The following is a 21,969-nucleotide window of genomic DNA, read 5'->3' on the forward strand; positions in this document are numbered from 1 at the left end:
CTACCTCTCCTGACAGGCCAAGCATCTTCCCTAAGGACATTCGGTAATCAGAGGTAGTAGAGGTTTAGAAGAGCAAAGCTCCGTAGCTCGAAACTGTTACCTCGTAAATAAATTAGGATGTGGGATCACCCTGGCCATAAAGACATGTTTTGGTCATAATTTAGGTAAGAACAGACAGTTCGGCACACACGACAGATTATTTCCTTGAGTAAGCCACAAGGACACTACCAACGTTGCACTACTGTCATGATTCAGGACTTGGGATTTGTAACACCACACAAAGAAACAATCTTGTTTCACCTCCTAGTTACCTATAGCTTCTACCTATAGCTAGAGAGAGCTTTCGCTGCAAGAAATCACAACAGTTAAGAAGAGTTATAATCTCCTACTTCAGCAAAGGTTATGAAGGGTTGAGGCTGTACCTGGATTTCCTGGACCCAGACGGGGAGTGGGAGACTGAGGCAGATGATGATCTGGAATGAGATCTGGAGAGAGATCGAGACAAGGACCTAGATCGGGAACTGGAACCACTGTAGCTGCTGGCACTGCCGCTGATGCTGCCGCTGATAGTCCGCCTGCAAGACAGCAAACGACATCCTCACCTCGCTGCGCTCCGTTGTGAAACAGGGTTAGAAAGAAACTGTTTAAGGACAGTTTGAGCATGATGCTGCTGTTCTGCATTGCATACAAGATTGGTGCTTTGCAGATGTAATTGTTTCAGATGTTCTTCTCAACCTTGCGTTCCCAGTCTTGAGGAAGCATCTGTTTTCTGAACAGATGTTTTATGCAAGACTGAATAATGCTAATGAGAGCCAGGCTAAAGCACCTTAATCCTCTACTGATACCAGGAGCAAATGCTTCCTACAAAGAAAAATTGATAGCTATGTAACACAGTGGGACTACCTTGTGTTTCAGGCTATAATCACAGTTTTTGTGACTAACACACCAGTACTAACATAAACAGAGCTGTTTTGTCATTTGCACAGCAGGGAGAGTACAGGGCAGTGGGGTTTGTGTGGGTACAAGTGTGAAAAAAACCAAGGCTGGAATGAAGAATAAGGGAAGGTGACTAATGACATCCAAGATTATTATTAACTAGTTAAAGTAAGTGAAATGGAAACTAGAACTGACGGAGTTTCTAGGGAAAAGAAACTGTCATGATCAGTTTTCACCTATGGAGAGGTAACTGCTCAGCCCAGGCCTTTTCTTTGGCTACTGGGAAGAAACAGGAGATGTAATCCCATGCAAAATTAAGAAGTGACTTGGGATGCTTCTGAAAACTTGAATGGAAAACAGACTTACAACCATCTTCAAAACACCCTGACAAAAAGCATCTCCCAGTGATCCAAGAAAACCATACATGCCTTACTGCAGGGATAAAACATTCTCAGTGCTCATAAGACAGACATTTATATTAAATACATTTCTTACACACCAAGCTATTGCTTCTATAGACTATCATATGTCTGAAGCTTTGAAATAGTAGTAAGAAGGATGCACGATGAATTTCAGCTGTGCTTAGCTGACTTCGTGTCCTTCCATGAACTGACAATGCTACCTGCATTTATCCTGTAACATTTTTAAATACAATACAATGGATTAAGCCTCATAAACATACTTAAATACAGACAAGTGCTCCTTGTTTGAAAACCATCGGAAGCCTCTCTCATTTCAAATGCAAAGGGAGGACAAAAAGGCAACAAAAACAGAGGACAGACGGAACAAGTCACATGAAACATTCAAACTAGTCACACAGGATGAAGCCAGGAGGAGGAAGTGGAGCAGGGGAGCCAGCAAGTCATGTACTGGGAACAGTGAAAGTGAAGAGTTTCTCCTCCAGCGATACTGCTGGATGCTGACGAACCAGCTCCTGGGACCCCACAGAAACACTCCCTGCATACTGGCACATGTTTAGAAGAAGCGTGGGCCAAACCCATCACCACACACCTTGACCCTCCAACACGTCAGATCCGCTCTCTGGACCAAAGGCACCTTTGCTTCCTTGCTGCGTGGCCTCCGCAACCAGCGTCTCTCAAACATGCCATTTTTTGCACTGCGGACCCTTTTGACAGATTTCATGTATTCCACCTACTTCATCCCCCAACCAGCCTTCAGAGGCAGGAGCCACTTGCTGCGGCAAGTCACTAGCATTCGCCCCCAACTCCTTCCCTCTCTTCCCATTTCCTTCCTGCCCCAGTAAACTGGTTTCTCCTTTGATACCGGAAAGCCCGTGTAGTTGGTACTCCCAAAAGATCCCCAGGATTTCCTCTATCTTCCAGAGGATCAAGCCTCACTCCACCCCACAGCTTTACCTCCTGGGTGGAGTCCTTGTCTGACGTTCCTTCCTTCTTGCCTCTCGATTATCCCCTGGTTTGGCTGGCTCCGGTGCAGCTGCTGTAATTTTAGTGAGTGGCTGAGGGACTGGAAGGGCAGCTAGTTTCTTCACAGATTTTTCACTACAAAAATAAAAAATTTTCATGTCCGTGATCAAAGTCGGTAGGCACAGAACACAGATATTTTCAAAAGTGATGAAACACACTAGTGTTTGTTGTTAACTAAATATTATATAATCGCTGTAGCTATAGACACTTGGCTATTTCAGCAAAATGCTGTCAAACAGTACAGATTCCCTTACAGGGATCCGTTTCCCATATTATAAATCAAGTCACCTTTGCAGAGACGAGTTACCATACAACAGCCAATTCTGGAAACATACAACTTGTAAGTTAACTCATGAAGCAGACTCTGTGGAATCACTGTTTATTACCCATTTGATTATGTCATTTTTATCCAAAACGCATAGACCAACTTAAAATCTGCCAGCCAGGCTTCAGAATCAAATGCAACACAATTTATGCAAAAACACTTTCTTCCCCCTCACACGGCTCAGCAGGGTGCAAAAGGGCCCACGTGTGCAAACGTCCCTTGGACCCGTCCCTTGGCTCGCGTTACCCCGCAGAACACTTGACGGGTAACACCACTGCAGAGGACCGCTACGCAATGGTTTTGTGACTTTGTCTAGCACCCTCTGCACGAGACGGGAATCGCTTTGGCTCTTCAGCGCTGCTCACTTCTGGGCACTCCAACCTCTGCTCTAATAGCTGGTTACTGCTCAACATCCCCAGCACTGATGTCACGCCTATTATTAACTGGGGAGGCAGCTGTCTGCATGCAAAAATAGAGACTGTTAATTCCTTCTCTTGTGCTTAAGAATATCTGCATTCATCCCCTGCAGAACACAGGATTAAGCGCATGCAATGTTACGCAGCAAAAACAATCCCTGTGCTAGCGCAGGCTGGTGTCGTGTGTTACCAAACCAGCACTGCAATGTGCACTACAAGGGTGTAAAGACATCGCTGCAGGCGGAAAGTGTGTCCTTAAACGGTTGAACCCTCTGAGTTGAGAAGGGAAAAAAAAAAGGCAAAAAAAAAAAAGCAGGTCAGTAAGGTAAAAGAAGAGTGGCAAAGGGGATGGTCCGATATTCTGGAGAATTCAGGGGGATTCCCATGGTGTAATTTATTTGCAGGTCACCTTAAAAGAGATGACATCACTACGGTGTTGTGTCATCCTCCGACATATCCATAATTTACTACGTATTACAGGGGTTTGTGAAATAGCAACTTCAAGTATTTAAAAGAGCAGGAGTGCTGGCACGATCTGCCGAACCAATAGTTTCACAGCTATAGCACTGTTTAAATTTCTCTCCAATATTAAAAGTAGATGAACCGTTTCTTTACTCTAAGGCTGTCCATTAACAAAAGCTACAGTAGAGGAATGAATTAAACTTTCTTACAGCTCCTGTATACACACATCTGCAAACACAGAATGTTTAAATAGTAAATCATGCACGTGTTTAAACACTCATGTATACATAACGGGGGCCTCGACGTGGCGCTTCAGGTCATGGTTTAGTGATGGACTTGTTAGCGTTAGGCTAACGGTTGCACCCGATCTTAAGGGTCTTTTCCAACCAAAATGATTCTATATAATACTTAAGGATACACTTTCACTTGGATTTAATAAGTGAAAGTGTCATCATTTAATTAAATATGCAAAGCTAAGCATTCATCTATGTGGGTCATATTTTGCATCTTCTATTTCTTAAACCGCCAACCAGGTCAGAAGGGTCTGACTCAGGAATTAGGCTACTGTTTGGAGCCTCTTCTGCAACGTGTTACCAAAACAGAGACAAAACCTTACCCTTTACCAGCAGGTGGTAACAACTCCCCTTTAGCCTTCGCAAGTGGCTTGTGTGGAGACGGTGTTGGAGAAGGGGAGGGTGAAGATGAGAAGGACCGTGATCTAGAAAGGAAGGAGACATCTCTCAGCTCAGTCCTTGGGACTGCAGAAGGCTTTCCTGGCTTTCAGGGCATTTAGCCACCGCTCCCTCCTTCGGCTAGCGACTGCATCCCAGGAACTAGTCCCCGTGGGTCTGAGTTTCATATCCAGACTACGCTCAACAAAACTAACTTCTGTCACCAGATCAGTGGTAAAAGTGGAAAATAAAAGGAAAAAAAATAAGAGTTGGCTGCAAGAGAGGCACTCAGGTATTCCGCACCAACATCTGAGGCTTTCTCAATACTCTGTATTCTCTCCTTAGGGAGAATAAGTCTACAAGAAAGTAAGTAGGTTTTTGACTTGCAAGTTCAGCATGATTTGTTTCAATCTGCTTCATGTTCCTGTGACACCTAGTACAGTCCATGATCCTTTAAAGAGCAGCAAAAAAAAAAATCTGGGAGAAAGACCCAAAAAAATACATCTAACTGACTGGGTATCTGTATTTCTGGAGCACAAGGAGAAAAACTAAGCAGAGTATATCAAAGCCAACAGATTAAAGGGGAAGAGCTGTTTCCTAAGATCAGGACTGCCCACAGAGGCAAGCCACTGACACAGCACACCAGAGGCTGGCGTTCAAGTGATTCAAGACTGGAAGTACCCTCCTTGCAGCCTCGTAAGTCAGAGAGCCAGACACCTCAGTGACCAGCTTTCTGAAGAACAGTTAGGCACTTGGGTGTTCCTCAGTCTCCTACCTTCAGAGAGGTGTGCTAATCCAAGTGTGTCACCTATGCTTGGCATTGTCCTGCGAGGAACAGAGCCTGAAATGGGGCGGACAGGGGAGGGTCAGCCTGCTCCCCCAGAAACACACACTTGCTTGCATCGAGATCAACTCCCACTGAGCCTTTCCTAGGAGAAACTACCTCTCCAAAAGCGACGCTGTGCGTTCCCATCAACCGTGTGATCGACACTGTGTACCTGTGCGATTCCAGCTCTGAAGAGGTGCCTATCTAGGGAGCCAGTTCTCCTACTATGCATATTCCAGACTTGGGAAACTGTCTGCAGGGGCAAGGAAGTGGCAGAGTAATAACCATGCCTCTGTTTAATCAGCACGGAACACTGAATTGCTACTTTGAAGTGTCAGGACTATCACAAGACACAACTGCATGGACTGCTTTAATAAATAAATGTGATTTGCCTCTTTAAATAGAAATTCCAGTGCAACAGAAAAGAGATGCCAGTAACTTCTTCCAATCATGAAATGCAAATGATGGCAACATTAATCTCAGCCAGGCTCCTACAGCCGCTCAGCTACCACAGACATGGGAAACAGCCCAGCCACAACAGCACGGTGCTCGTGGGTGGGGGGACTGGGGAGAGGAGGGGGTGGCTGACACATCTGCTGCTTTCAACTACCAAACCAGCAGGCTGCCTTGCAGTCCATCCTACTTCCCTCACTTAGGAAAGCAGTTTGAATGTTTTATTTCAAGAGTTGGCTATTTGCTTTTAAGTAGCAGCAAGAGTAGCTGTTAGCAAGCGTTTGGAAAACACCGTTCCTTTCAAAGCCAAGGAGCCATTACCTGGACCTGCTGCCTGAGAAAGAGCTGTGTCTTGAAGAGCGACTAGAGTAAGAGCTGTAAGAAGATGATCTGGAACGAGATCGCGAGGAACCTGAACCAGAATAGGTGGATGAACGAGAAGAGGACCTGAAAGAAAAATATTAAAAATTCAGCACCTCTTGAGAAGTCCTCTGGGACCAAGGTCTTGTTTCCAGTACACTCTTCCCAAGTTCTCAAACACTGCTTCAAAAATTACCTGCCCTCCCTTTGGTGGCAGGTCAGGACTATATCCTCTCCTCAGTTCCCATCCCCTCCAGTCCCCTCCTCTTTTAGAGAGGATCCTGTTGTTGCTAGCCCCCCTTGTGCCCTTGAATAGGCCTCCCGTCCTTTAGCTAATGGCTTTCCATCCCTTTTTGAGAACTCCTTCCACACAATTTTACGCCTTTTCACCTGACAATCCCCTGACAGGTTGGGTCACAGAGGAATGAGAAAACAGAAAAAAATCTCAGGTGCAGTGATCCCAGCAAGAAAAGCTATCTACTTCAGGAGGACTTAAGTTTTTAGATCCGTATCTTCAATTCAGCGTGTTCCTCATTCCTCTCCAATACTTTTTCCTCCCCTCTTTTCAGGAGCTTCAAGTTCAAGCATTTAAAGAAAATGGATACAGCTTATGCCTCAACTCTCCTAGATTCAGGGCTCTTCTTTCTGAAAAATGTTTTTTTTACCTCGCACGTGCTCACCTTGAAGAGCCAGAAGCAGATGCTGAAGAAGCAGAAGTTTTTCGGCGCCTACGTGCACGGCTCGGAGAGACAGAGACACCGAGTTTCTTTTTGGGGGACTTGGATCGGCGCCAGGGGTCCTTCCATTCATCTGCTCTCTTCGACTGAGTGGTGGTAATTGTGGTTGCCTCCTTCTCCTTCTTTGGTGGCTCAGGCTGACGGCTGGAAAACAAAGAGGAATTAAGTAGCTGGGATTTTTTTTTTTTTAATATAGTAAGGTTAATGAAAAACACAGGGCCAGGAGAACATCTCAGAAATTCATCCTTCATACCAGCTCTTAGCCTCCACTGCAGGATAGTCAGCATCATTTTGGGGTGATGAGGTGTTAGAACAGCTATCGTTTTGCAAATCAGTGACTGTGAGCCCTTCAAAGCAGCAGTACCTGCAAGTTTTGCGAACTACTTTGTCACACTGACCAAGCAGCAACCTGCTAGCCGACTTCAGCTTTGGCTTTTGGCCTCCAAGGATCAGAAACAAGCATGTGCAAGAGGGATGGGGAAACCCGGTTCTTCCTGTGCCAAGTAGAGGTGGACCAACCCAAACCTGGTGGGCAGAGACCCCAGGGCAATGAAAACACTAATCAGAGCTAGACTAAGGACAGACTTTGAGCGTGCATCTCAAACACCTCCTCGGCACAGCGAACTGCTGGAAAACAACCAGCAGGCACCGAGAGAAGAGATTCAGCCTGAATTACTCTCCTACAGTTCCCTTATCAGAACATCACGTGGGACTGTGTCACAAGCCTTACCACAGCCATTGATCTCTTTTTACCCTTACAAAGGGGACGGGTTACCTCATCAGCCGAGCATAAAGCAGTGCATAATGGTGGTTTTATCACCCTATTATTCTCTAGGTGCTTATAAACACCATCGAACACATGCTCTCCTGTTGCTGATAACCATGAGGATGTCTGGCTAGATACCCTCCATCTCCTCCCTTCCCTTTTAAGGGCTCTCCTTGCATTTCCCCTTTTTCTTTGGCTCTCCGGGCTTCCCTTCTCCACAACCCTCTGAAAATAATTCAGTGCTAACTTTTCAGCATCTGCACCAGATAGTTCCTTAAGTACCCCAGACTGAGTTTCTTCAGGCCTAGACTTTATTACCTTTCTTATCTGCAGGTGATTTAACTTGGGATTTTTCCTCGCCCTTACTCTAAGCTGCACATGACTGTTCAATTACCCGCTCACAACCTTCTCCCTCGGGTTTTAGGCAAAGTTTGTGCTTGCTTAAAGGTTTATGAAGTCTGTCGCACTCATCAAATTACCAGTACAATGATGCGTTTATTCCTTTTCTCAAGATAATGAGCCCTCTCGCTCCAAGAATTTGGGGGAGGAAAGGCACCTTCCATGGCTGAGTTCAGCCAGTACCACCCCATTAGTCACACGACCGAAGCAACCACTCCCCACGCAACTTCCTCTACCTTTTTGCGATAAAAAAAGCAACCTCCAAGTTTTCTAATAATTCTATGGACTGCATTTCTTGCCACAACACTTTTTCAACAGACAAGATAATTAAAGCTCTTTGTTAGCAGCTTGTTCTGCCCTTTGAAGGCTTCACTAGTCACTAAGAAGTCTCATCTCCTCCTTGCTTGGCAATATTAAAACACTCTCACCACAGGTAAAACTCCTACTCTCACCTCTTCCCTGACTCCAGAACTTGTATACACCAACTTTAAAATCCAGTGCAACATCCTACTCTTTCCCTATCTTTGCTGATATAACTACAGCAATTTTATAATTTGTCCCACATCTGTCTTGGTATATACAGAATTTTATGGGAGGGGAAACTCTTCTTTCAGGTTCTCTCTCCCGCAACTCTCATTCCAGCTTCAGAAGAGGACGCTTACGCATTTAGCACACAAAATTGCTGACTGCCTAGTAAGAGAGTCCCAAGCAGGGTTACGGCTCAGCATTATTCACCAGCATCTTCATTTAGCATCATCACCCTTTCCAGTGCTGCTCTAACATACGCTATTTAACACAGCACATGGATTTGCAGTGGGCTGGTCTAGTTTTCCATACTATACCCACAACTGTATCTGAGTATTTAATCATGGAGGAAGACCACGACTCTGAATGTGGGGTTGAGATAGACTGGACCTATTATTTATACTCTGATCACACTAAATAGTCATAGCTGGGTCAAGCTCTCATTCCAGCAGATGTAGTACAAACTCATTTTGAAGCCATCTTGACCTCTGGAGTATTTTCAAAGCAACTAAGTGCAAAGCAGGAAGGAGGAGGAGGTTGGGAACAGCCTACATGCCTCGTATCAAGCAGCAGAAAGGAGGAGGAGGAGAACACCATGCGAGGATGCTCCCAATACCGCTAGACCACGTCCCGCTCTGAGGGACCACAGCGTGTGTGCTTTGGGAGGTGCAGGCAGGCAGAGAGGCAGTACTCATCTCAAGACCGGGATAAAACCTGCTGAGAAGCTCTTCATTGCAGCATCCAAGGTGACAAACGTGAAAGCCAACAACTGAGGAACAACCTTGCCCTTCTCCAGGCTTAACTCTCTCCTGAAATAGTTTTCAGAAAGAAAAGTCTCCTACAGAATTTATTCTTGCTCTCTCAAATAAACCCACTTGCCCACATTCGCATCCAACAGCAGCACATCCCGGGAGCTGGACCTGAGCTCTGACCCCACATGGGAACAACTGACACCGACCTCCACAGCTCGGGCGCGAGCTTGGAGCAAAGATGACTGTGAAAGCGAATCTCATTACTTGCACCTATTACCTGGTTTGATGCAATTCTCTCTGGATGAAGTCACTTTCTGGAGGAAAGGTTTTTTCCCCAGGAAAACCACAACAGAAAGCCTCATTTCTGGATATGCTTTGGCTTTTTGACTCAGCAGTAAATACGTTACCATACTATAGCCAAGAAAGATGATGCTCGTGTCAGGACATTTTCAAAGTCTTTCCTCAAGAGTTACCTGCGTGGCCAACATGTAGCATCACCAAATAAACTTGTTCAACTTAATATGAAGGACTGGTATCTGATGCCACTTGGCTCGTCTCTTCCAGTGGAATTTAGGAGTCAGAATTGAAAGTAAGCTGGAGTAACTGCCAAGATCCTCACCGTCTGCCTTAGACTAACATCTCAATTACTGCCTGTATGAGTTTCACCGAAAAGATTATTAGAAGCCAGCAGCCCAGGAAACAGTCAGCGTTTCAATCAAATTTATTCCCGCGTACTGATACTGTGCGGTTGCTGGGATGAAAGTGGAGGAAGCCGTAAGGCTCGCGGAGGAAAGCCTGCTGAGAAGAGGCAGCAGGCAGCCGGCCTGTGGCTCCCAGCCCACATCAGACAGGAGGGCTGCCCAGAGCTACGCCAAGTATGATACAGCTGCTCCTGGTGCTGCACTGCTGGGTGGGTTGAGCGATGTATTTGATCCTGACAAGGGGGAGGCTTTCTCCTTGCTTTCACTCCCATGACCAGGTAATTCTTCCCTTCCCATCTTGTGCTGGATCTGGTGCTCGTTGGAGCTCTCCGTGTGCCAACTCAACATCTTCATTCAACAAGGAGGGGGAAAAAAAAATAATAAAATAAAAGCAGTTTATCACTGGGTCAGCGAGTCCAACCAGCCCATGGCAGAGCTTGAACAACTGAGAGCTGACCCACAGCGAACAGGGGAGCGAAGAAGAGAAGCAGCTTGGCTGCTGCGGGGTGGTTCAGCCATGAGATCAGCTCACAGCGCTTTGTACGAGTTCATCCTCAGCCCAGCACAATTCCCCAGGCTGCTGCAGGCAAACCTAACGCACTTCGGAACAGAGCGCAGCTGGCAAGTCATATGCTACTAAAGCCCACGTGTGAATCCCAGTCTCTTTTTTCACCAAATTCCCATTTTTAGGAAACATTTCAAATCTTTGAGAATTAGCTCCCTAATTAGGTAAGCCTATGCCACAAGGTTTTTAAAAAAATAAGATTACAGAGGGAGCAAAAGATTGACAAGACGGACTGATCAAAAGCAGCTTAATTTCCTTCCAGAGCGCCGAGAAGCAGCATCCTGCATCACCAGGGCACGAGCAAGGTCTGCAGAGCTTAGCTATTTCCGAAGCCCATTTTAACCTTAAAATAACTAAATACTTTATTTTCCAGAACGAACACGTTAATGCGTATTTGGCTGGAATTTAATTACAGCAATCAAGCGGAGAACTGAAGCTGAACGTGGCTTTGGCAATGAGAGGAGGAACAAAGGCAGCTCCAGCTGGCAATGCAAACCACAGCGTAGGTCAGCCAGCTCCCGACCGCACGCGCTCCGGCTCCCAAATAAACCCCGCTTGAAGCACATCACTGAATTCAACAAGAATTTGGAGGGGGGATGGGGGGGAAGCAGAGTCGCACGGCTCAAGTTTTCCTCCTCATGTATTATGCAAATGACACCGAAGCATTTCTAATCTTGGAGGGGAAAATAAGCTTCCTGGGGAAAGTGCTTCCTTCCTTCCCCCTCCCTGTGGGACATGGCTCCCACAGGTAACGCAAACCTTATCACCCAAGGTCACCCGTGACGTCAGCCTGACTCCAGGGCTACTGTTTTGGCCGGCAGTTACAGCTCAATTTTCTGAAAGAGGAAAGTCCACTGATGATTTAAAGGCCTTTTCGTTTTCTTGCAGGAAAGCAAGCGTTGCATCAGCAGCGCCGGCGTGAGTTTTCCTTCGGTGTCAGTGGAATTTTCCAGAGGAAGCAGACTCGAGGAACGACTGGAGTCATGTGCCAAGGCAGTTGTGAAGGGACCTGCAATTGCTGCAAAATAAATTCCAGCAGTGTGCATGCACACGGGAAGATTTTTTTTTTCCATCTTGGCACAATAAAGTCACTTGTGTGGATAGAGAGGGACAACAGCTCCCAAAAGCCACCTACGTGCAGCTACGATGGGAAATGCTGAACCTTGGAGCTGGTGCTAATTGATCTTGGTGAAATATTAGCAAAGGATATGCTTTTCTCAAGATGTTTCGATCTAAAGCAGAGTTCAGTCATGTAAAAAAAAAAAAAAGAAAAAAAGAAAGAAAAGATTTCTTCAAAGCCTGATGGGGAGAGGCTTTGAAATTAAATAGTGGAGATACAATCTGAACCTACAGTATGAAATCATCACAGCAGGTAGCTAAACATATCTGAGATGTGATCTACCCTAAGGGCTGAGCATTTGATGCCTTGAGAGCCTCCTCTAAAGGAGAGGTACCCACGTGCAGTGATTCTGCCCCAGACCTCGCAATGTTTTAATAAAATCCAGTGTGGGAAATCTCTCCAGTAATTCCATCTCTGAAATGCCAAAGAAAAACACATTCCTTGAGATCCACATCTGAGTCACTCGACGCTCTTCATCTTGATTTAGGGTTACGAAACCCTTCTCCTTTTACTGTGGAAGTGGAGGCAGAACCTCAAGAACCATGAAGACTAACAAAATCTCCAGTCAACAGAAATGCTTTGGGGAGGAGAACGTTGAAAAGTTTTGCTGATTTGGTTCGCAGAGAGATTTTATTATCGCTAACTTCCCAAATGAACTGGGAGTAGAAATGAAAACAAAGCTGTCTAGCCAGGTTCCATCGCTCCAGCTGGAAGCTGCACCACAAAATACGGGGATGTAAACAAGTTATTATAATGTTTATCACCACAGTGTTACCATACAGGGCACTCGACTACGAGTCTGAAGAACCACAGAGCGGTACGGGGCACGTTCTGTACGCAGGGAGAAGGGAAATCCTCTTCTGAGCAGTGCTCATGGTGTAGCACTAAAGGCGGCATGGCAGACCTGGTGTGTGCAGGAGGAACAGAGGTCCAGCTCCAGCTGGTAAACCTTGTTTCAGCCTGGGAAACCCAATGGCCTGGGGCCATTTGCTTCTCTTAACTCGCTGCACTCCAAGACAACGCCCAGGAAAGGTGCGGACACCTGGAGAGCAGATCTATGCCTCCTGACAGAGGCTGCTTTCCCCCCCAGTAACTTCTCAGGGATGTAAGACAATTCAGAGCACTCCAAGGTCTTACCGATGCCCGACTCGAAACCAGGAGGAGCACGCAGTTGTCTATCCTGCCCGCTCCTCCTCCTGTGGCAGGACAAACAGGAACAAATGAAGGATTTCTTTTAAGAAACAGCCGACATTTCCAGAAGGAAAACTTAGAGAAGACAAAATCCACCAGCCTACCGCACCATCTTTATACAACGGGCTGAGATTCTATTAGTAAGCCCACCAAAACAACTAGCTCTGTTTGAGCAACAGCTGCTTTCGTGGAGTCCCTACACTCAAAAAACAGGAAGCAGATCCAGCCAGGGGCACAGGGAGACCACCAGCAGCTGTCGGGAAAGGTGACAACGACCCAGGAACACTTAGAATTACAGATTCTTCCAAAAAAAAAAAAAAAAACGAGTTCAGGCAGTTTGCAATCACACACACAATCATGAATCACTCCATTTGCATTCCCTTACTTTTGCCACTCCTTTATCTAATCGACCTCATTCCAACACTTTCTAACTCACAAGCCCTGGGTAACCTGCATTCATTGCTTTTTAGACTCCAGGTTATCCTGTTCATTAACGCGCTCACCCCAGAGATTAACAACAAACTATTACAAAGTCAACTTGAACGACTAACTCAAGGGTGAGCTCTGCCAAGGGAACACGTCACCTTTTGTCCCAGGGTCTGCAGCATTACATAGCATCTCACAACTGAGGGCTACTGCCACCTCAACAGAAGCTGGAAAGAAGCACAATGATCCTTGCTGGAAGGGTTTTACAAAGGATTTACGATTCGCTACAGAATAGCTGCCCTTTCTGACATTGCTTTAAATTTTACAGTGTTCCTACTTGCAGGTGTTATTTTTATTTTCTAATGGCTGCATAAGTGCACTCCATCAATAGTCTTTAGAGCAGCTGAAGAAAATTTCCTTCCAAAAAAGTGTTGCGTGTGCGATAATCACAGGACGGTTCACCGGGACACTGCTGCTGCCTGGCACCTTTGGAGCTGCTGTCACCTCCTGCCCAGCCTCTGGGATATCTCAGGACAACAGTCACCTCCTCCTCACCCCACCTGGCACCAGCACCCCACAGATTTTGGGGCTCGTATCATGGGCCCTGACCAAACTTGTCTGCATGGAAATACCTTTGAGGTCAGACTTCAGGACAAACTTCCTGGAGAACTGGAGATGACAAGTTTCTCATCCGAAGGTTTGTTTTGCTATGCTGCTTCTCACCAGGGCCCCCAGCATCCCTGGCAGAGGAAACCCAGGTGGGAAAGGAACCAACAATGCCCATCTCACGGACCCGCAGCACGGGATCGCTGCTGCTGCTTCTTCTTCCTCCTCGCCTGGTCGACAACCACCCAGCGCTACCCCAGTCAACAGGGCAGCAATACTGAAGCTGCTGCCCTCCCCAGTGGGTCCAGTTCCTCCATGTCCCTCAGCACTTTGGGAATACAACCGCTAACAGGTCCCATGAGACTAACTGCATCGCTTCATGCACTCCTGAAACAACCAGATTCGTTTGGACGATGGTGGGATAAAGACCTGTGCAACAATAGGAGGATTAAAGCAAATTGCTGTTTCTACGTGCAAAACCAGCTAAAGGCCGGCAGGCTGGGTAAGAACATCTTGCACTGCTCTAAGTCTCTTCAAATAAAGTATTTCATGCCACTTTATCCCTGAAATGACTTGCACAACAGTCAGCTACGCTGGCAAGATAGAGATACAAAGCAGAAATTTTGCACTCAGCAAAATCAGTCACAGCCTGGGGCATCAGAACTCGTTCTGGAGATGGGGAGCACAAGGACAGACAGCCAAGTTATCCCTCTAATTGATCACAGAGTGTCCGGGCTTGTTTAAGTGTTCGATGCCTGAGGAGGGAGGAGAAGGAGGGGGAGGAACAATTTTACTAGCATTGCAATCTCAGATTATAAACTTCTTGGAGTGCTCATCTTAAGCTTGGGAAAAAAAAACAACCGACCAAAACCAAAGCATAAAGCAGCAATTGCACACGCCTTCAAACAAAGGCCAATCCACATGTGACAACCCTACTTGAAGCCCAAACGCTGCAGCCTCCTCTCTTAAAAGGTTCAAGGAGAAACACTTGCCACCGAGTCCGTTAGGGTTGACAATCCTCCTCATCTGTAGCAAGCAGCGATGCCAGGAAGTCCTCTGGCTTCTCTGTGTTATTAGCCTCGACTGCTCTGCTGTTGTTTAGAGACCAGATTAAACCTTCCTGCTTTCAATATAATGGAAAGGGAATTTGTTTTCATGTCTCTGGCTATTAGCTTTTTGAGTTTTCTTTCATCTCTTTTGACTCTGCATTCTGTACGTCAGTTTTTTCCGTCCTCCAGCCTCTACTTGAGGGAGCTCTTACGCTGATGGACAGACCGGCATCTACCTGTAATTACAGACATCCTCAGCTTTGCTTTTGGCAAAGCTCCTCGCGGGTTGCACAACCCCTGTGGAGCAGTTCTCCGATCTCCCCAGCTCATTAGTAAGGGAATAGCAGGGCCGCGTGGGCTCCGGCTGGAAGCGGCACTGCCTTTGGTGCAGGAATGTTAACGGGCAGCTGCCTACAGCCTGGTGTGAGCCAGCCCCCATCGCTGCGTGACGCCTGGAAAGGCCGGACTTGCCAAAAGCTGGGATCAAGCAATTAGGGAAAGCCCGGAGTCTATAAATAGACCTGCAGGTGAGCGCTACGTCACTATTGTGCATCCTGCTGCCCAGGAAGCACGAAGCAATCACAAGCATTTTACGCGTTAAACAAACTCGGGAGCTGTTTGATCCCAAGGTGCCAAACCTGACCCTCTGCAGCACGGCACGAAGGTATTTGGAGAAAAGGTGAGACGGCTCGAACCGCGGCATTGCCACGAGGAAGTTTGGAGCCTGTCAAAAAGGTTACGTGGGACAAAGCGGCACTGCCCAGAGCCAAGTCATACTCTAAGCGTGATGGGAAACACAAACTGCTGGATAAGGGGTGTCTTCTCCAAGGGAAAAGAAGTTGCATTATGCTTTGTTAAAAAACACTTTGTTAAAATTTTTTTAAAAACCTTATTTCTGCAGTTTTATTTTCTCTGCGAACATCCACACACCTGTAAGTGCTGTAGTATAAGAGTGTTTGTGTTGACACAGGTTTCAAGAGTGGGAACTGAAGTCCCATGAAGCGCACTTGGGAGAGCTGCCTTCAACAACATAAGGTTTCAGGTTTACTGGCAAGTACTCCCGTTAATTCCACTCTCCTCTAAGAGGAGATACTGTGTGTAGGTGCTGACCTAAGATTTTTTTTAAATTTTTTTTTAGATTTTAACACTTTCTGCTCAGCACTAGCTGAGTAAACAACACAAAAATTACAAACGCTTCTTGCCACCAGCTTTTAAAGCCCAGCACAAATGAAGCCAAAAGCCAGCCCTGCTTGTACAGGACAAGACTGAGGACACTTCGAATGATAGATTCTCTGCGATCCACTTCTAGAAAGAATAGCAGACTTAAAACAAAAAAGCAAAGAGGTGTATCGAGCACTATTTTTAATTTACCAAGGCTCCTCTTAAGAAGTCTGCATTGGAGATCCAAGAGGCATCCACAGCTCCCTTAAGCGGTGTTTATGTCAGGAGAGAAGCAGGGGACCTGTATCCACAAAGCACGTAACATCACGAACCCCATAAATCCCATCTGTTGGCTCACCCAGATGGTTACATGGGGCAAGATGGCTCCAAGATTGGTGAGCATGGCCACGGCTCCTACCCAGCAAATCCCGGGCAGCGCTAACAGCGAAAGCTCTCCCACAGAGCCCTGCCCCATGCCTCAGCACGAGGGTCAAGGGAAGGAGCAACCAGCTCCACGCAGCCATCCTGGTCAGGGTGACTGTCAATGACTAATACCTCGAGCTGCCAATCAGCTGATGTCACTTTCATCATCGTCATCATCACCACATGGTTCTGGACAGCAAGATCTCTTCCATCACTAACCCAACAAGAGCACAAACCAAGAGCAAATGTGGTAATTAAGGTGCACAAATTAGGGTTGTAAGTGAAGATTATAATTAAATGTACTATGTAATTAAATGTATTCCTATAACCACTCTGACACTGCTACTGCACCAAAGCACTCACAAGACACCTTCAAACTCTTCTGAAAGTGTCATCATCAAAAATCAGCTTTCCTTCCAGCAATGCAAATAAAAATTCTGGGTCAGATTCAAGACTAAACCCTGCTCCCACCTGAAACCACACAATTCCACATGGCACCTCATTCCAGGCGTTCTTAGCCCCGTTCTTCATTAAAACGCCCTCCTCCTCGTGCTCCTGATGTTTCACACCTTTCTCTAATGCTCAAGAAACAACACAGACATCAGGCAGAAGGAAAAGCTCCAGTACATCTTGGGAAACAGCTTCCCTGCACCCCTTTTTGCCCCAACATGCATACACACACGCTTGTGTGTCCACACGTTCCTCAACACGCTGCTGGAAGACTCCAACTGCCACGAGTTTCCAAGACACTGACACTGCTCATCAGCTTTCCTGGAGATGTCCTTCAGCAGGAAATTTGATACTTCTCTCCAATTCTGAACTGAAAGGCGTTGTGACATTACAAATTCCCATAAGACAAGTTCTATATTCAGCTGTGATATTTATACAGTGCTTTACAAATATGCCTCACGCACAGTATGCTGGTAAGTCACGGTACCTAAATAACTGACAGAAACAAAATAGGATTCGCTCTTGAAATTCCTAGACTTTTAGTCTGTCTGGTTCAATTTTCTCTTTCACACAGGTCAGAACCAGGATTTTCAGAAAAAAAAACGGGCAGAGGCAGAAAAACCCTGTTTCTCTACTGCAATTCCACCGTAACACCTAGCAGGTACTCATTTCAAGGCATTCAATGCCTTTACCTTTTCTAGCCCCTTTTAGAGGCTTTACTTAATAAATAACCAGATACTTTTGCTATCCACAAATTCCCAAACCAGCTCTGGTTCTTGTCCCCACCATGTGCAGCAGTCTCTCAGCACTGGGGACTCAGCTAACCTCCCAAGATGTACTCTAGCCTCAAGGGAACAGAGACAAGCTGAACATCTCCGTACCTACAGGCCACAGGAGAGATGCTCTCCTCCTTTCACAAGTCCGGTTACGCACACTCAGTTCTCACTGATGTTTTAGCTCCACTTAGTGGCCAGCAAAGCTCATTTAAGGCACTGCCTTCCTCTTGAAACTACAGGTTTACTCAAGAGCTACGGACAATTGGGATTTTCTCCACTCTGATCGGCGTGAGCCCGGTTTGTTATCCACAGCTAAAACAACGTCAACTGAAACATCAAGTTGGAATTCCAGCAAACGCTTACCTTGGTAGCAGCGGGGACCGAGGCTTTGGTTTTTCTTTTTCCTTTTCACGTTCCCTGTCCCTGTCCCGGTCTCGGTCCCTGTCCCGGTCCCTGTGCTGCCTGTCTTTTTCATCTCTCTTCACTCGTTCTCTCTCACGTTCCCACTCTTCTTTCCGCCGCTGGCGTTCCTTGTCACGCTCCCGTTCCCTTTCTCGTTCTCGCTCCCGCTGGCGCCGCTCCCGTTCCCGCTCTCGCTCCCTCTCGCGTTCCCTTTCTCGTTGCCTGTTCTCTCTTTCCCTTTCCCGTTCTCGCTCTCTTTCCTTTAAAAAGAAAACAGAAATCATCGTGACGCTGTGGTAGCATCTCCTAACAAAGCAGGCAGCAAGGTTTCAAAGTCTTGGACCTCAAGCAATCACATGTGCTCTCCCACGTTAGAAAAGTATTGAGATAAATAATCTGGAGCTTGCTGGCCATCACCGTTTGCTGAGCAGGCTGAAAGTGGAGGGGAACAAAACACTGCATCATATTCATCACAGTTGTAATTTTTCAAAAGACAACAGTCAAAGATCAGTTTGGCTTATTATGCTTATTAAATAAATATATTGATGTTTACAAGTATTTATTCTCATTGCTAATCATGTTTATAACAAGCTAATTACCTTTACAAACAAGCACCATGAAAATAATTGATGGTGCATCATGCGCAACAATAGCAAGGACGGGCTTCTGTTTATGCACTGCTTCTGTACAACAGCAAGGTCTTACAGCAGAAGGAACGCTACTTTTCAAAGGATGTGACGAATACCGCTGAAAAGCTCCCCACCAAGCAGGATTTATTATTTTTGCCACTACTCTCGAGGCAAAAGGAAGCGGGGGGAAAGGGTTCATTGAGCTCTACGCCTTACAGCAGTGTGACACCAACCAACCGCATCTGGGATTTTAGCAACCGGCCGGGTGCTTTCCTCGTCTGACTCAATCAACTAACGTGCAACTCCACCAGTGGTGGACAGTCATGCCGGAGCCTCCGTCTGTACACAAAGCACGCCTGCCCAAATCTAATCCTTTCCGTCTGTCCCAATAACTAACAGGCAAACTGTTCCTCAGGTTATTTCCTGGAAACTCCCTCCCTCTCCAACATTTCCAAGAACGGCTGCAGACGTACACAGAAGCACTGCACGGCCGCCTGGCACACAGAGGAGCAGCCAGCACACGTGAAGAGGAACCGTCCTCCCGTCTCAAACACGCTTTTGCCTTCATCGCACTGATACAGAGCATCCTCCCATCCCTGCACCTAGTGCATTCTGTGCGGTAATTAAGACAAGATTTAACTATTTGCAAGATTAAGCATCTTGAACGTACGTGAAAAGTTCCGTTTCAACCACTGCACTGGAAGCACCAGAAGTACCTGGAAGAAAGTTGAAAGGAAAAGCGCGGAAAGGGGTATTACCTTACTTACTCTGTAGTTACGGTATGGATCTGGGTCTGTATACTGAACCCTGAAATTCTCATACTGCCCACCACGCCAGAACCGTTCTATTTCATAGTCATAATAGGGATCTGTATAGGGATCAAGCCTACAATGAAAAACAGGGAAGGTTAGAAAGGGAAATATCACCTTGTCACTATACAGAAACACTACACATTCTAGGTCAGGTTTAGTCACTGTGCACTGACAAGAAAAAACATGTTCAACGGAGTGCGACCGTACAAAGTGGTTTGTTTTCTACACACCCCAGACAGACAGAAACAGTCTTTTTTAAGTGAAGCTTATCAGAGAAAAGCACAAACCTTTCTTGATAAACACAACAAAAAGAACGCTACGAACCAAATTCAGCCTTCAAATCAATGTGGTAAAAATGCAGAAACACCGATTGCTTTTTATAGCCACTTCAAATGTACGCAAACGTAACAGAACATGTTTTGCCTCATTGATTTAGAGCTGCGCTTTCTGTCCATGCACACACAGCTAATCTCACGCACCCTCACATTGGAAGTGGAACGGATCGTGATGTCCTGCTCCCCTGCCACCAGAGGCGGTGGGTGCATCCCAGCGCCACCGGCACAGGACACTGGGAGAAGCTACGTTTCGGGGACAGGCCAGCAACGCTCTGCCCCTACACCTGGAATTGCTCCATGCAATGACGGAAACCGCATCCGCAGCTGATATTCTCCAGCGGAAAACAGGTGCTGGCCCTCCAGCACGCACATGGCACACCTTGCTCAACTGCAAAACTGTAGTTACTTTTGGGGAGGAAAAGGATCTGCACCCCACCCTCCTTAAATCTGCAAGGTTTCCTCCGTTCGATGATTTCTATTAACATTATTACATGTTTTTAATTCACATACTCAATACCATCCCATCCCTGCCAGCTACCTGGAACTGAAAATATCAGATCTGCTGTAAAGATGGGGAGATGGGTACAGGAAACAAGAAACTTCCAGGGCCACAGAGGAATCAGTGGCAGAACTAAGATTATAAAGCAAATGCTCCCAAATTCCAGATTATCTGTAATGAGACTCTGACTTGTAAGTAAGAGGAATGAAAGGCCCGCTTTTGCATTTTAAAAAGTGCCAAATAACCTAAAACACGCTAAGATGTAAGTGCTGCCCTGCGAGTCAAGCGGCTACCTGTATTTCTTTCAATGTTTTTAAACGTTTTAACATTTCTATTTTTGTCAGAAAAAATAAGCCAAGGGAAAGAGTACCAGGGAATCTTGAATACGGATGCTCAATTCAGCAACAAACTCCTGATGCCAACCAGACAACGGTCTGGATTCAGCGACATCAGGTGCTCAAAGAGACACAAAATAAAAATCTCAAGCTACACCAAAAAAGGAAACACTTTACTTTTTAACCCAGCCTCAAGTCCAAATCTCCCCATTCCCTTCCTATAACATTTGTGGGCTTCTTATTCATTTAAACAGGCATCACTGCTGTGTATTTTGATAATTCAGTGCTGAAATCCTTAGGACAATAATTGGCATAATCCCCCAAAAAATCAAATACATTCACTCAGTTAATAAATCGCCCACCACACTGATGGGACAGGGGTCTGTGGCCTGGGAAGTTTTTAGAAGTGCAATGGAGAAAGGAAAGGGAATATTTTCTTACAGTTGCAACAGTACTGGAATCAAAGACCTGCTTACCCATAGTTAATGTTTTCTTTGATGTCCACCTCCCTATAGTTTTTCAAAAAAGAAAAAGGGATTCATGAACTATTTAGACATCTTCATATGTCACAAGACAGTCCTGAAAGCATTTATTAACATCCCAGCTGCACCACCAGTGCTTAGTTTGCTGCAAGGTGTCAATCTGTGCAGTAAGTGTGTGCGTGTGTGAGAAAAAACACCATTTTCTAGAGTTTACAGCATCAGCAGCTTCATAACTTTTGCCTTTACACACAGTGAGGATATTTTAATGCCACGGTCTGGTTTTATATAAAGATGTTTGAATTTTCAGGAATTCCATTTGTTTGATTACTTCTATTTAACACTGGCTACATACAATACAGTTTTTCCTTGATTATATGAAAAAACCCTAAAGTCCTGTACCTAACACAACAATTCTTACATCAGCGAGGCAGTGGCATAAAACAACTAGAATGCCGATGCTAGTTTTTGTAGACAATCATAAAATAAAGATACTATACGGTCAACCCACAGAGCACTGGTGATAGTGTCCCAGGTGCAACTAAAAACCTTCTCAGAGGAAGAGAAGACCAAGATACAGAGCAATTTCCACACAGGAAAAAAATTAATATGGGGCAACTGTTTTGTTACAGGCTGAGTAGATAGCTTCTTTTTAAGACGGGAAAAGGAATTGCACTCCAGAGCAAAGCAAAAGACTATTGAACACAAGCCTAACCCGCTCCTTTTCAGACCTGTTTCTGCAGTCCATTCACTCTAAAACAGAACCAAGCCTTGCAAACACTTTCTCTGTGAGTGAGTAGATATAATCCATAATCTGTACACGTAGGAAGAACAGAGGATGTGTAAGCAAGAGAAAAACAGAGATTCACCTGTATTCCTGCAGAATACAAGCCTCTCTCTCAAAAATTGTTTTTCCATTCCATTTCTTGGCTCAAGA

General features: G+C 45.8%; 1 protein-coding gene across 11 annotated transcripts in view; it reads right to left on the reverse strand.

Moving 5' to 3' along the window:
- ZC3H18 (zinc finger CCCH-type containing 18) overlaps positions 1-21,969 on the reverse strand; it is a 47,476-nt gene that overhangs the window by 8,378 nt on the left and 17,129 nt on the right. For 5 of the 11 annotated variants that reach the window (XM_054840710.1, XM_054840703.1, XM_054840704.1 and 2 more), the window contains 8 exons: positions 21,030-21,062; positions 19,331-19,457; positions 17,905-18,203; positions 6,575-6,775; positions 5,856-5,981; positions 4,201-4,302; positions 2,313-2,456; positions 423-575 (listed from right to left, as the gene is read on the reverse strand). In XM_054840710.1, coding sequence (XP_054696685.1) covers positions 423-575; positions 2,313-2,456; positions 4,201-4,302; positions 5,856-5,981; positions 6,575-6,775; positions 17,905-18,203; positions 19,331-19,457; positions 21,030-21,062 — 1,185 coding nt within the window. The remainder of the gene's footprint in view (positions 1-422; positions 576-2,312; positions 2,457-4,200; positions 4,303-5,855; positions 5,982-6,574; positions 6,776-17,904; positions 18,204-19,330; positions 19,458-21,029; positions 21,063-21,969) is intronic. The other 6 variants (XM_054840714.1, XM_054840707.1, XM_054840708.1 and 3 more) reach the window with 3 other exon arrangements.

This window comes from Grus americana, chromosome 13 (assembly GCF_028858705.1).
Source record: "Grus americana isolate bGruAme1 chromosome 13, bGruAme1.mat, whole genome shotgun sequence".
In the NCBI taxonomy this organism is placed as follows: Eukaryota; Metazoa; Chordata; class Aves; order Gruiformes; family Gruidae; genus Grus; species Grus americana.